The sequence below is a fragment of the Macaca thibetana genome, chromosome X (genome assembly GCF_024542745.1).
Source record: "Macaca thibetana thibetana isolate TM-01 chromosome X, ASM2454274v1, whole genome shotgun sequence".
Classification (NCBI taxonomy): domain Eukaryota; kingdom Metazoa; phylum Chordata; class Mammalia; order Primates; family Cercopithecidae; genus Macaca; species Macaca thibetana.
Genome location: NC_065598.1, coordinates 110,391,672 through 110,407,162, shown reverse-complemented (window position 1 = coordinate 110,407,162; position 15,491 = coordinate 110,391,672). Strand labels below are relative to the sequence as shown.

General features: G+C 37.8%; 1 protein-coding gene across 4 annotated transcripts in view; it reads left to right on the top strand.

Moving 5' to 3' along the window:
• The window catches only part of IL13RA2 (interleukin 13 receptor subunit alpha 2), a 38,454-nt gene extending 29,991 nt beyond the window's left edge, over positions 1–8,463 (top strand). For all 4 annotated transcript variants that reach the window (XM_050775847.1, XM_050775846.1, XM_050775845.1 and 1 more), the window contains 5 exons: positions 1,462–1,646; positions 2,679–2,824; positions 4,247–4,391; positions 7,015–7,133; positions 8,289–8,463. In XM_050775847.1, coding sequence (XP_050631804.1) covers positions 1,462–1,646; positions 2,679–2,824; positions 4,247–4,391; positions 7,015–7,133; positions 8,289–8,339 — 646 coding nt within the window. In that variant the 3' untranslated portion in view covers positions 8,340–8,463. The remainder of the gene's footprint in view (positions 1–1,461; positions 1,647–2,678; positions 2,825–4,246; positions 4,392–7,014; positions 7,134–8,288) is intronic.
• Positions 8,464–15,491: the final 7,028 nt, after the last annotated feature.

The following is a 15,491-nucleotide window of genomic DNA, read 5'->3' as shown; positions in this document are numbered from 1 at the left end:
GATGAAACAAGTGATAGCACTGATAAACTGATAGGTAATTATCTAAATGTATGCATTTACTAAACAATGGACAAACCAAGAGAGGACTAAGCATTACTACTGGTGAGTTCTAGTTCCAAATTATCATGGCATCTTTCTTTAGAAAATAATAAGAGATAAATGATAAACTATAAACTATTTAACAATCCTTAGATCTGGGTTCTAATCCCTGCTCTAGCATCATTTAACTTGGAGGCCTTGGGCAAGTAATTTTTTCTTTTAGAGTTTTTGTTTCCTCATCTGGAATTGAATAGGTAAATTTCAAATATCGAAATTATTTGTTCATTGATTCAATACATATTAAGCATCTTTTAAATGCCAGGCAGTATTCTAGATAAAAAGAACAAAAGCATGAATCAGAGAAAGTCTCTGCCCTCCTGTACATTGTAGTTCATATTTGATATAATTTGATCCTCATCTTAATGAAATAGAGAGGAATAAACATTAACATTTTAGAGATTGGAAAGTAAAGGCTTCCCTGCTGGCATCAAGTAAGTCTGTATGAAGTTAAGCCTGGAACTGAAGTCTCCCAAATCTAATCAAGTGAACTAACCAGGAGACAACAATTTTGCAAACTCTCCCTAAAGTAAATAGTTGGCATAAAGTTAATTTAGTAGAGTCCAGATACGTGTACCGGCACCGTATCAGCTGTCACATTGGCCTCATTTCAACAGGGATTTTGGCGTCTTTTACAGATAATGTCATGGTTTGCATTGCAAGCTATTCTTTAGGAAAATAGCAAGCATTTGTTGCTTTCAAATTTAGTAGGGAATCACCGCTAGTTCTTTTTAGCTTTATTACTGGAATAAGGTTAACTTTAAAGGATATGGTAACATTTCTCATTTAATAGATGAGAAAATTGAACAGTTACTTGCCAAACAACTCCTTCTTTTCTTTTTGCCCTCCTACGGGTAGCTTTTCTGACGTTTATCTCTTGATGTGTATTGTATCCTCTAGATTTTCATTTATTTTATTAAACATAATATTTTCTAAGTCTGCTTTAAAATTTGCTTTCTTTTAAAATAACTTCTCCAGTAAAATAATTTAAAAGGCAATATCATACAGGATTATTTGTATAAATCACAGGTTTTCTTACTAGGAATCTTATTCTTTGATTCGCAAACCTTGTTAATGAATCAATATAACCTAAGTACACAAGTAAGAATCTTTGTCTTTGAGATTTTGTGAAGACTCCCAACAGATTGTAAGCTCCATGAAATCAGGGACTATGTCTGCTTTCCCTCCTGTTTTTTCCCTAGTGCTTATCATGGTGTCTGGCATATAGTAGGTGTTTAATAAATATTGTACATTATTAAATGATTTTTAAACTGACATGGTATCCTAATATAATTGAAAATGAAGCACCTCGATACTGGAAGAGATTGTTAATTAAGCACAATTCTCACAACACTCATTTTACAGGTATGAGGGCTTGGATCGTGCATTACAGTGTGTTGATTACATCAAGGTTGATGGACAAAATATTGGATGCAGATTTCCCTATTTGGAGTCATCAGACTATAAAGATTTCTACATTTGTATTAATGGATCATCAGAAACCAAGCCTATCAGATCCAGTTATTTCACTTTTCAGCTTCAAAATATAGGTGATGTAAACCAACAAACAACTTCAAATTCATTGTTTCTAGTTTAGGCCGTTTACAATCACTTGAGAGGGGGAAAGAGAAAAAGGGAAGGAAGGAGAGAGAGACATCGACAGAGAGACAGACCTATGGAAATGCAAAGACAGAAAAACGAGAGTCAGCAGAGTGTATGAGGAAGCTCTTATTAAATATATAAGGATGAAAGATAAGGAATTGAATAAAGGTTAAAGTATCATTTTCATTTAGAACTCACAATGTTATTTTCCATCTTCAGTTTGTCTGCTATACAGTCATTTTGTCTAGTGTTAGTGATGGAGTAATTATGAAGACACTTCTTCCCAGGCCTCAATAGACAAATGACTGAATATTTATTGAGTCTATATTTTCAGTTCTAATAGTTATGAGAGTGATGAGTTCTAGAGTCTTCCAGACCTGGCTTTAAATCTTAGATCTACCATTTTTCCAGTTGTGTGACTTTGGGCAAGTTACTCTGTTTCAATTTCCTTATTAGTATCATGAGGATAATAGAGGACCACCTCATAGGTTTATTGAGACATAAATATTTATGTCTCAATAAACATAAATAAACAAAAAAAACACAATAAAAATTTAGTGAGACATAAATGAGATTATGATGTAACATCCTTGGTACTTACAGTGTCTGAAATAGCATAAGCATTAAATAAGGGTTATCTATCTGTAAAAGTAGTAGTATTACTGATTGTGGTTGTTATTTCTAATGTTACAAAATGGAAAATGGTTGTAATGATTTGGGTCTTCAAACTTTTCTCTTGGACTTATATATTTGTCAGTGAGTGACTTGTCAAAAATGAGTTTCCAAAATAACCAAGTTGGTTAAGAAACTCATCTTGGTTGGTAAGCAACTTTGATTTTAATACACATCATAGGGAATATTACCGAGCCACTTGGTTTATCCCTAGAGGTTTCTGTTACCAGATGTCCCTAGCTTTGGATAAAGGCTACTGCTAAACTTCAACAATCTCCGTGTTGAAATGGTTCTCTTTTGCTTTTCAGTTAAACCTTTGCCGCCAGTCTGTCTTACTTGTACTCAGGAGAGTTTATATGAAATTAAGCTGAAATGGAGCATACCTTTGGGACCTATTCCAGCAAGGTGTTTTGTTTATGAAATTGAGATCAGAGAAGATGATACTACCTTGGTGGTATGAATATTGCATTTATTTGGGAAAATCATAACTGCAGCCTTTTAAATAAAATAGCAAATGTGAGAACCAAAATCAGTTGCATTCACGTGAGGGAAAGAACATGACATGTATTTTGGTTCAATCTCCAGAAAGCCAAATAAACGAATGGACAAAAGTATAATGAATGATACCAATTTTAAAGTTACATAGGAACTTAGAGATTATCTAGTCACTTGTTTTCAATTTTGTGTCAATAAAGTTACTGAAGGCTTAAGATGGATTGTGGAGAGGCCTCAAGTAAAAGCAAAAAAAAAAAAAAGCCACAAAAACTACTTATGGAGGAACAACCATCAGGTCAAAATTCCAGTATGGCAGGCTTACAAGAGAATTGCTTGTACCAGGCAAGAAGGGCTGGCTGGGGAATTAGGCAATGGTTGCAAGACTAATTACTGCCACCAGCACCAACAATGTGGTGATGCCTTTAATCATATGTTGTTATGTATTATTTTTCCTTATTAGTTTCCAGTTTAGAGAGTGGTAGAGAGAAGTTAGTGAGCCGGTAGTTCTAATTCATTCCTTTCATATACAGATAAGAAAACTCATTGTTGAATTGACATATAGATCCCAGGTATGTAAATTCACTTACAATCAAATTATGCAGTTAGAACTAGATTTCAGATCTGATTCCCAGTCCACTTAAGTCTACACTACATTATGCTGATTCCTAAGATAAGTTATGCCAAAGGAAAAGCAATTATATTGAATGAGAAAAATTATTGAGCTCTTTGAAATGCAAAATTGAAATCATTGCTTCAGTGATTTTTTTACTCTGAGATCACTCAGCCTTGAGAGTCTCATAACTGTAGCAATAGTTTCATACCAAGCCATGAGCACTGTTGTACAGGTTTTGTTTCCTTATTCTTATTCCAAGCCCTGAGCATTGTTATGTAAGTTTTCCTTATTCTTATTAACAATCAGAATAAGGAAATAAGAATAAGGAAAAAAGAAAAAGCTATACATTAATATATGAACTCTATAGTTTCCATAGTAATAACATTCACATGCTGGCTCTGTGTTTTGGTAACTGAGTGTATGTAGCATCTTCCAGTTCATAGAATCTGGGAAATTTGACACTAGTCCACATACTGGGTGTTATATACACCAAAGCTACCTAGGAATTTTGCCCTCTCACACATGCTGTCCTTCACTGTAAGTGATCCATTATCACCGTAGAAATAAAATATAGATAAAGAAGGGAAGAAACAATGATTTGAAAACCCCCACTATACAGAGAGCTAATTACTGCTGAGAATATGCATTTCTAGTCTTTTGATGCATAGATTTTATGTAATAAAACCCACTTTGAAAGGGACAGATATGGAATCTGTCTAGTTGCAACTAGATCAAATAATGGCATCTGATTTTGTCCTTGGCTTTCAGACTACCACAGTTGAAAATGAAACGTACACCTTGAAAATAACAAATGAAACCCGACAGTTATGCTTTGTAGTAAGAAGCAAAGTGAATATTTATTGCTCAGATGATGGAATTTGGAGTGAGTGGAGTGATAAACAATGTTGGGAAGGTATGAGCTAAAAGGACAGTAACTAAATAATGAGCTATTTGCTAACAAAATTAATTTTCTTTCAGTATATTTTGTAATTACGAAAGTGAAAGACTTTCCCATATAGTCTATGAACAGAGAGGATAATTTAGCAAGCGCTTCAATTGAACAAAGATTTATTAAAAGTCTAATATTAATTCAGTTAGGACTAGGAATATTGTTATACCTCTATTATCAACATTCCTGTTTTTCTGTCAATATAGATAATATGCTCATTCTTTTGAGGGATTGGCATGAGCGTATTTTAATCAATATTTTCTTATGCTTTCAGTATTCAAGAGAACAGAAATCTTAAAGCAAGTATAGATTAGCATACATTTGTTTCTGAGTGTCTAATACTATTCTGAAGGACTACTTTTCTATTTCAGAGGCCATGATTAGTAATATACATATTCATTCCATTCACTTCCAACACTGATTTAAAGTGATTTATGATAAGGGCATTAAAATTCCATAGCAATATAAACTAAAAAGCCTAAACAATGAGGTAAAATATGATTGTGCTTCACAATATACTAGCTTTAAGAGTAGAAATTACCAATAAATGTTCAAAATTGAAGGAAATAAACTCAGCATTGCTCTTTCAGGTACATAGATAGAGATGCAGCTATTAATACATATACTGATGTTGATACAGATGGATACTGGCATATCTATCAGTCATTCATCTCCTTTCAAGTTGTTCTACTATAGTGGAATCTCTATTATCTCCCTACGAATATAGTGGTATCATTGATCCCTTTCATTCATCAAATATTTATTAAGCACCTACTATGTTTCAGACTCTTTTCAAGCATTGGAGATATGGCAGTAAATAAATCTCTACCCTCAGGGAACTTATATTTTATTTCCAATTGGGTAGATATAGGCAATAAACGAGAAGCCTAAAATATTATATAATCATTAAGGATTATGGAGAAAAAATAGCAAGACAGTGGAAAACTCAACCAAGAGCTATACAGAATCAGAAAGAAGACTTACTAGTTTCATATTTTTCATTTTTGTCACTGTTTTAAAAAATCAGGAAACTCTAAAGTTATGTCCTGAACTATATCTTGTCATTAGTCAATGCATTGTATAAAGTGGATATGGCAAGATTTTAGCCATATCCTCAAAAAATATATTATCTTCTGTATTTTACATGCAATCTTATCAGTGATAGTGATGCCTAAGATTTCTCTTGCTTTGAGGGAAATCTTTTCCTTTTTTTTTTTTTTTTTTTGGTATGGAGTCTTGCTCCATCACCCAGGCTGGAGCGCAGTGGTGTGATGTTGGCTCTCTGCCACCTCTGCCTCCTGGGTTCAAGCAATTCTCATGCCTTAGCCTCCTGAGTAGTTGGGATTACAGGCATGCACCACCACGCCTGGCTAATTTCTATATTTTTAGTAGTGACGGAGTTTCACCATGTCAACTAGGCTGGTCTTGAACTCCTGGCCTTAAGTGATCTGCCCACCTCTGTCTCCCGAAGCGTTGAGATCACAGGCATCAGCCACCATGCCCGGCTCTCTTCATAGAATCTTAATGACTTTGAAATTAAAAACAAGGAATTTCTTGAGTTCCATATGGTCTCGGTTCTTTAGGACATTTCTTATTGGATGTTTCAAGTTATAGAAAAATAGGACAATAGTATTTTTGGAAATTAGAGTATGTCCTCTTCAGGATTGACTCTGTATGGGGAAAGGCAGTAGAACTTCGGCAAAGGAGCTTCCTGCCTTCCCACTGTTAATTTTGCATGACAGATAACTTACAACAGTAATTTCTCTGGATTATATTCTTGTAAATATTCTCTGAACATGTGAATGTGACTGATAATTTTCTAGTAGAAAACAAGATTGTGAGGAAATAGGACAAAGAAAAAGGTGGGATCAAGGGAGGTTTGTAGATGTCTGGCTAAGATTAAAGATCTTTTATATTACTCCAAAACAAGCGAGAGGTACTAGTTTGGGGAGATCAAACTTCATCTGCTTTTTAAGTTTGCCTAGTGATCGCTCATTTCTTACTATGCATAAGAACCATTAAAACTCCATCCCTAAAATAAAAAAGCAAAATAAAAAAGAAAAGAAAAACCTTATCCCTCCCTTTGGTCTTTAAAATATGACACAACTTTAAAAAGGTAACCTTAAAAGATGATTTCCATTACTCACACAGGAATTTGTATTGAAGGATACCTCTTGCTCGGTACAGTATCCTAATATCTAAGTACACGTTTGACTTACTGAGAGTTAAGAGACACACACGACATGTTTGTTTAATCACTTGGCTAATATTTTGTCATTTTTAAATGGAGAATTCACAAGGTCAAATATAAACAAATCCATATCAGGAAATAAGAATTGTGTTTTGAGAAGTTATTTTTTAAGTGAAAATAAGACATGTCACAGTTCAGTAAAGTACTTTTCTGTATAAAAAGTGCACAAATGAAAGGAATGCTATACTCAAACACAGTTGTGGTATTTATGCACTGGCAAATATGACAGGGGTTTCCAAGCTTAACTCAGTCCTTAACTATTTATAAAATAATTCAGTTTCAAAAATAGTGATAAATGTATAACACTTCCTCTTTTTGTGTGATTTTTAATCCTAGTTGAAGAACTATTGAAGAAAACTTTGCTACTTTTCTTGTTACCATTTGGTTTCATATTAATATTAGTTATATTCGTAACCGGTCTGCTTTTGTGTAAGAGAGACAGCTACCCGAAAATGGTAAGATGTGTAACATTATGATGTTTAGCCTGAGATGGGAGATTTTTTAAATTTTCTGCACTTAGAACTGATGGAGTGACATTTTATGATTTTGCTTATTCACTGTGGGTATACAATTGATTCCATATGGATTATGATGTTATCTTCAGAAAATACAGTAATTTTAAAAAATTAATCTTACAAGACTACATTTTGAGGTGGATTTACTTTTGTCAAAATCAAACTTTAGAACATGAAATACTATTTGACTCTAGACTAGACAATGGTATACAGAAAGAGTTACAAGAGAAAAGCAGGATTGGGAGAAAGAGAGGAGTGAATGAAAATGGTCATAGACTGAAACACATATTACCAGTGTGCCACAGGCACAAGAACACATACAAATGATAAAACATGGTGCCTGCCTTTGGAGCACACACTCAAGTTAAGGGAGACAGGATCCATATGAAAAAATACAACCTTTGAGATGATTTTAGATGATTGCCATTTGAGTCTTGCAGATAATGCTATAGAATTTCAGAAAACAGTAAGACCACTGTGGGTTGGGGGGCTTTAAGAAGGAGTTGTAACCTGGAGAAAAATATCTTTTTGGGACAGGGTCTCATTCTGTCAGTCAGGCTGGAGGGGAGTGGTGCAGTCATGGTTCACTGCAGCCTTGGTATCTGGGGCTCAAGCAATCCTCCTGCCTCAGCCTCCTGGGTAGCTGGGACTACAGGCTTGCACCACCATAGTGGGACTCCATTTCTATAAAAAATGTAAACATTAGCCAGGCATAGTTTTCTTTTCTTATAAATTCATAAGAAAATTCATAGTGGCTAATGTTAGCCACTATGCCTGGCTAATGTTTACATTTTTTATAGAGATAGAGTCCCGCTATGTTGCCCAGGCTGGTCTCGAACTCCTGGGCCCAAACAATTCCTCCCACCTTGGCCTCCCAAAGTGCTGGGATTACAGGTGCCAGCAACTGTGCCTGGCTGAGAAAAATATCTCAATGCCATATCTTTTCAAGATAGAGAGAAAAGTGAATGTGTATAGAATGTTTCACTTTGTTTGCTGAATGCTCTTGTGCTTATTCTCTGAGTTGTTAATCTTCAGTGAAATAGTTTGTGTTATTAATGATGATTTGTTAATAACAGAGTTCTTTCTACATTCCAGAATTTTTCTGTGATAGATGAAGACTTTCCATATCAAGAGACATGGTATTGACTCACCAGCTTCCAGTCATGGCCAAATGTCCAATATGAGTCTCAATAAACTGAATTTTTCTTGCAAATGTTAAATACGTCTTATTTTAAAATGTTGTTGTATTTAAATAGGCTTTCGAGTACTCAAAGCCTCAACTAGTAGTACATTTTCTGGATTCTATTAACAGTTTCTTTTCTTATAAATTCATAGTGAGAGTGCTGCATGTAGAGAAATCAAGGTATGAGTCAGGTTTTATATTTATGATGTATTAATAAAACAATGTGACTTCACAGATTGCACTAAGCCACAGAGATATTGTCAAATCTTGGAAAATGAGATTCTAGTTTTTGTTGTTGTTTGTTTTAAACTGCACTTGGGATGAAAGTACACAGTATGAATAAAACTGTTTGGCTTTAGGCCAGGCGTGGTGGCTCATGCCTGTAATCCCAGCACTTTGAGAGGCCAAGGAAGGCGGATCTCCTGAGGTCAAGAGATCCAGACCAGCCTGACTAACATGGTAAAACCCTGTTTCTACTAAAAACACAATAAATTAGCCAGGTGTGGTGGCATGCGCCTGTAATCCCAGCTACTTTGGAGGCTGAGGCAGGAGAATCGCTTCAACCTGGGAGGCGGAGGCTGCAGTGAGCCAAGATCGTGCATTCCAGCTTGGGCAATAAGAGTGAAACTCCATCTCAAAAAAAAAAAAAAAAAAAAAAAAAAAGTGTTTTGCTTTAAAAGTAACCTGTGAAAGTATTAGGAAGCAAGAAGTTTTAAATACATTCATAGTCCTAAGTATATTCTTTGCATTTAATGAAGAGAAATGTGTGAGGAATGCAGTGCTTAAAAGCCTAAAAGTAATAAAATGATTAGGAATCATATTTGAAAAAATTGGAAGTCACAAACTACACAGAAAGTAATAAAATGATTAGGAATCATATTTGAAAAAACTGGAAGTCACAAACTACACAGTAAAACTTGAGAGTTTCCCTATACTTTCTGATGGTATATGTTTTTGGTTCACAGATCAAAAGGCACAAACCTCTGAAATTAGTAAGAACCTTTTTAAAAGGACAACCCACCTTCAGGGTATATGACAATCTAGGTGTCGATAATTGCTTTAAAACTTAGGGAATAATGAACTCCAATCAGGATTATAGATTACAATCAAGAGCCAAGCTTCAGTTCAGACTAGTTTCCGTTCAGTACTATTCATAGTAGAGTGGCCATAACCTGGGAGCTTATGAGAACTGCTCCAACCCCGACCTACTCAGTTAGCAATTTGCATTTTAAGAACATTCCCAGATGATTCATTTGCACTTTCAATTTGAAAAGTACTGATTTATAGCAGTATTTTAGAATAAAAAATGCTAAAATAATATAATGCAGAGGAAAGCTCATGGGCAGGGTAGCCACAGCTGTGCTCATCATTGCCACTGATCATCTCTAAAAGACGAAAAAAAGCTAAAACTGAAGTGTAAACCAGAATACCATCCTTAACTGTCACTTGTAATCAATGGTAGGATGTACCACCATTTCCCTAAGTAGACTTGTCCTTGTTAAACACTAAAACTCCTGTGATAGTGTAAATTAAGATGCAATATGATTGGCAATTGCTGTCAAACTAGATCTTGCTAAAATTGTTCTTAGTGAGTTGAAGGGTGTAGGGGAGGAAGGAGGAACGTGATGTGGAGAGGTCAAGGTGAGGTAGAGATATGGCAGGCAACCTCATCCTGGGAGGCTACATGCATCTTGGCAACCTACTTTTCCAATTCCCTTGTTTAGTGCATGCACAACAAGCTCTACTAATTAAAGGAATTCTGGACTCTCTACCATCAACCTAGAAGCCCCAATCAGAATTGCCCCAACAAAAGGGAATCAAGTGGCACCAAATGTGGATAGAGTTGGGCCCTGCACAAAGCACCCAGAAATGAATTTGGAGAGGGGGGTCAACTGCCACTCCCCCAGTCCACTATTTTGGACACAACAGAGGTTCTCTGAACTGGGCGCCAGAGCATATGGACTTGAAGAAAGTGCTTTTTGTACTTCACATGGTAGCTCCATCCCCACTGAAAATGAGCCCACACAACTTGGGCTTGCATGAAGGATGGGGCCCAACTCACCCTCTCTACACTGAATGGCAGAGGCTTGGCAATGGAAGGCAAACAAACCACAAGAATTGTCAGACTGGAGGAGGAAGCTCTGCTCCAAGTTCATTTTGGTGATAGTGTTACAGTAGGTAGCTAGTCAGGCATGAGAAGGGCAAGAGAGTGCTCCCCCTCTACTCCCCCCAGAAAAGTCAGGTGACCATCAGCTGATGGTCAGGCAGTTGTTAACTGTCCCTCTAAAATAATAATTGGTCACAGCCTGCACCGGGGAAAGGCAATCTCCCTACAGATAGGAAACACATGAAGCTGGTGATCAGCCCCCTTTTGATAAGACCTTCAGGAGTTGAGCGCATGGGCTTACACATGCACATTAAGAGCAAAATGGCAGAATTTAACTGGTATATGACCTTCTGGGGCGTTGCACCAGAAAAGGGATGCAAGATACCAGAAGTAAGCCAGCATAGAAAATCCTAAGTCCAAGGTCCAACAGGACACTTGACCTCCAAGTTGGCTGCTTGGCCCTCTTCCAAGTATGTTTTACTTTCTTTTTATTCCTGCTCTAAACTTTTTAATAAACGCTCATTCCTGCTCTAAAACTTGCCTCAGTCTCTTCTTCGGCCTATGTCCCTCAGTCCAATTTTTTCTTCTGAAGAGGCAAGAATTGAGGTTGCTGCAGACCCGTATGGGTTCACCACTGGTAACAGTAGCTGCCAGAGGGGTCTATCTGTGCCTCATAGCCTTAGGCCAGAAACCAAAGGACAAAGTCTATTCAAACTGAAGGTCATGAGCCCTGAAACAGTGGCATGATAGGAAGATCACTTTCTTGCCTGCTCAGGATGAACAGCTGGTGCACTCCCACCTTCCTGCCCCTAAAACCGGGACCTCAGCACACCCTGGCATAATCGCCCCACCACCACCACCTGCCCCCTCCATCAAGGCAGATGTTTCCATTAGTTAGCTTACCTAAGGAAAAGCTGGCTCTTACTCTTAAGAGCCACATACTGGAATGAAGCCTGAAATGCACCACTAAATAACCTGCTTCTAGGAGGGCATAGTGCTAGTGCACAACATAAGCTTCCTGAGACCTCCACACCATCAGCCCTGCAGGAGATAGGGTTTTGGCTCATATGTTCAGTACATGGCTACAATAGGCAGCACAGGAAAAAGAAAGGAAAGAAAAGAGACAAATTGTTTGGAAAGCTAAGCCTTCCCTCAATTAATGAGTAAAGGTTTTTGCCTTTTTAAAATGTTTGAGTTACTTTGGCTAAATGAATGACTTACACTGGTAACCTGGAATTTGATATCTGGCGAACTTTCCAAAATTAAATTATAAATTATGCCTTTTTCTGACCTAATTAATCTTTTAGACGTTAGGTCCCCTAAAGTCCAAAAATAACATATTTGGTTTATTTGGTATAAAAACCATATGACTTAGTGTACGCTATCAATGGTTATTATTGTTATGTAAAATTGTCATATGCCACAGAAGTAACCAAAATTTCCCTGTCAATTGTGGCTTTAATAGTGGCTGTCCTAACTAAAACTGTTTGTCATCCCTGGACAATTGTCTTGTTTTGGGCCTCTTTAGAAGGTGGTTTTATTGTCAGCTATACAACTCTAACAGGTGTTCTGCAATGCAGGTTTCTAATCACTTTGGAGATTGTGACATTAGAATAGAGGAGAAAACTGCTGGTGGGAATGTCTCTGAGCATGCTAATACATTAGAATCAGTGTACAATGAGCAGTGAGGATGACCAGAGGTTACTTTAGTCGCCATCTTGGTTTTGGCAGGTTTTGGTCAGCTTCTTTATTGCAACCTGTTTTATCCGCAAGGTCTTTGTGAACTGTATCTTGTGCCTGCCTCCTATCTCATGCTATGACTAAGAATGCCTAATGCTTGGAATGCAACCCATTGGTCTCAGCCTTATTTTACCCAGTCCCTATTCAATATGAAGTCACTCTGCTTTAAACACCTCTAACATATTTCCCCCTGCATTTTACAAGGAAAACCTCAATCCTGAGGGTTGTAGACGGATGAAGATCCTTCTTCTGCAACTTCCTCAGGCTGAATGGGGCAATGATATTTCTGCCTAACTATTAGGATCTCTTGTATTTGGGGTAGAGAGGAGCTCAGTCAGAAAGAGTCAGTACGGTGAGGGCCATTCATAACTCTGAGTTCCGACAAAAGGTGATATCTGAAAGATTAGTAAGTGTTTAATGTAAGAAAACATTGAGGAAGCTTATCCTGTATTCCTACACAAAGAGTACAACAGTAATATATTTCACAAGGTAAAGCAAAATAAATAGCATTAGCCCAAGTTAAAAAGCTTTCAATGAATTGGGCAACTGTTAGTACCAAGCTGATATGGAGTTGCTAGCTGATTATAATACATGTGCAGGATTAGAATACTGATCTGGACTTTTACATTATCCATCCCTCTTGTTTCTTCTGAGCTGCGGAGATCACTGATTGGTTCACAAGAATAAATAGTCAAAGCTGCAGAAACAAAAACCTTAAAAACAACTGATAAGAATAGAGTCTAATACCAAGTTTACCATAATTTTTGAAGCATAATTTTTTCTCTCTCCAGTCTCTGAATTTTACTAAAGACAAATCGTGGTAAGACTGATTTGCTGTATTATGCTTGGCCTGATTATTTGTATAAAGTGCAGCAAGAATAATTCTTTTTTTATATAGGTTTTTAAAAAAAATTTTTTTTTGAGACAGAATTTTGCTCTTGTTGCCCAGGCTGGAGTGCAATGGCACAGTCTCAGTTCACTGCAACCTCTGCTTCCCAGGTTCAAGCAATTCTCTTGCTTCAGTCTCCCAAGAAGCTGGGATTACAGGCATGTGCCAACATGCCCTGTTAATTTTGTGTTTTTAGTAGAGACATGGTTTCACCATGTTGGCCAACCTGGTCTCTAACTCCTGACTTCAGGTGATCTACCCACCTTGGCATCCCAAAGTGCTGGGATTACAGGCATGAGCCACCATGCCCAGGCTTCATATAGGCTTTCAAAAATTGGCTTTGATGGAACTTTTTTCCATAAAAGGAATCTTAAATAAAACTTTTTTAAGCCGAGCCAAGCCATGGGTTTGTATCCTCGAATACCTGTGAGTTGAGTAAACTCCTCTCCTCTTGAGACTGGTGCCACATCTGTGTTTCCTTTGTCCCAACGGGGACTTTGGTGTGCTCTGCTACTCTCCCTTATGGGTGGCCCCTACCTAAAATTAGATCTCCAGTGGGACCTGCAACTCCCCAGGGACCTATTGGTCTCCCGTGCTTGCCAGAGTCAGAGTGGATTGTGGGGCATATTTGCGGGGGATGTGGGGGTGTGGTGATTCAAGGGCAGAGAATCCCTGTGCAGAGCAGTGGCCCACCATGGGTGCACAGCCAGTGTGATACCTCCCATCTCAGTACAGGTCTGAGGGAAGTGTGGGCATGCTTGCATGAGCTGTCCACCCAGTTTTCTGTCTGCAGGAAGTTTCCAAATTGCCACTGACAGTGTTGTCCATGGTCACAAGGGCACAGGGGCTCTCCAACAGTTTGGTGGTCATCAGACTGTCACAGGGGTGAGGGGAGCAGAGAGGCAGCCCCATCCACCCTTTCCATGTGTCTCCAAGTTCTTTGGGGGTTGATCTCTGCCAGACTGTTGCTGCTTTCCTTTTCGGCATCCCAACTTCTTCCCATGGGTTTTCAACAGCTTGTGACCCTCTTTCCTCATCTTTTTATTCTGAACTTGCCCGTTCACCAGTACCTTTGATATTCTTTCTGAGAAAAACTGGCATCCAATGCCCCTAGTCAGTCATTGTGAAAAAATAATACAACAAAACAAGTAGTAGTTTTTTAAAGTGCCTAGGAAAAATCTCTCAGAGGAAACTTGAAAAATAAAAAGAAGTGAGACATGGAAGGAGTAGCAGGAAAAAGGTACTAATCTGAGAGCAAAGCAAATATGGGGTAACTATTGTGGGAAATTGCTGGTACTTTAGAACTAAAAATACATCAATGTTGTTGGAGTGTTATTCATGGCAGAGAATACTGTGATGTGATTTAAAGGTAGGAATCAGGTATCGGACGGCCTTGTATTCCATGAAGAAATGTTTTAATGTTCTAAGTGGGTGATGGTTAATACTGAATGTCAACTTGATTGGACTGAAGGAGGCAAAGTTTGATCCTGAGTGTGTCTGCAATCATGTGGCAAAAGAAGATTAACATTTGAATCGGTGAACTGGGAAAGGCAGACCTACTCTTAATCTGGGTAGGCACCATCTAATCAGCTGCCAGCATGGCCAAGATTTAAGCAGGCAGAAAAACATGAAAAAGCTAGACTGGCTTAGCCTCCCAGCCTACATCTTTCTCCCATACTGGATGCTTCCTGCCATCAAACACTGGACTTCAAGTTCTTCAGCTTCAGGACTCAGACTGTCTTCCCCTTGCTCCTCAGCTTGCAGATGGCCTATTGTGGGACTTTGTAAGATTGTTTGAGTTTAATACTTCTTAACAAACTCCTCTTTACATATGTATATCTATCCTATTAGTTCTGTCCCTCTAGAGAATTCTGACTGATACAGATTTTGGTACCAGAACTGGTTCTAGAGGAAGAGAATATTAAGAATGGAGTTCTTTCATTGATTTGGGGATTTCTGGAGTTGGCTGCTTAATATGGTTAGACCCCAAAATGCTAAGGACTCTACTTCTAATAGTATGGGGAACACTGAGAGTCTTTACCATGAACAGTTTAGAGAGTTATGCAAAAGAAGTGCATTTGACACATCTCATTCACTGCTTGTGAGAGGCAAGTTTAGTGACTCTATACATAATACCTTTGACCATATGTGGAGAACCAAGGAACATAATGAAGCTGGTTGGTTGTTCCTAAGTTCAGTGGACAAAGTGATGAAAGAAAATGATTAAGTCAGGGATTATAACTCCCAGCTTCAGAAGCAGATACTGAGCCTCAAATATTCTTATTTATTTATTTATTATACTTTAAGTTCTAGGGTACATGTGCACAGCGTGCAGGTTTGTTACATATGTATACACGTGCCATGGTGGTGTGCTGCACC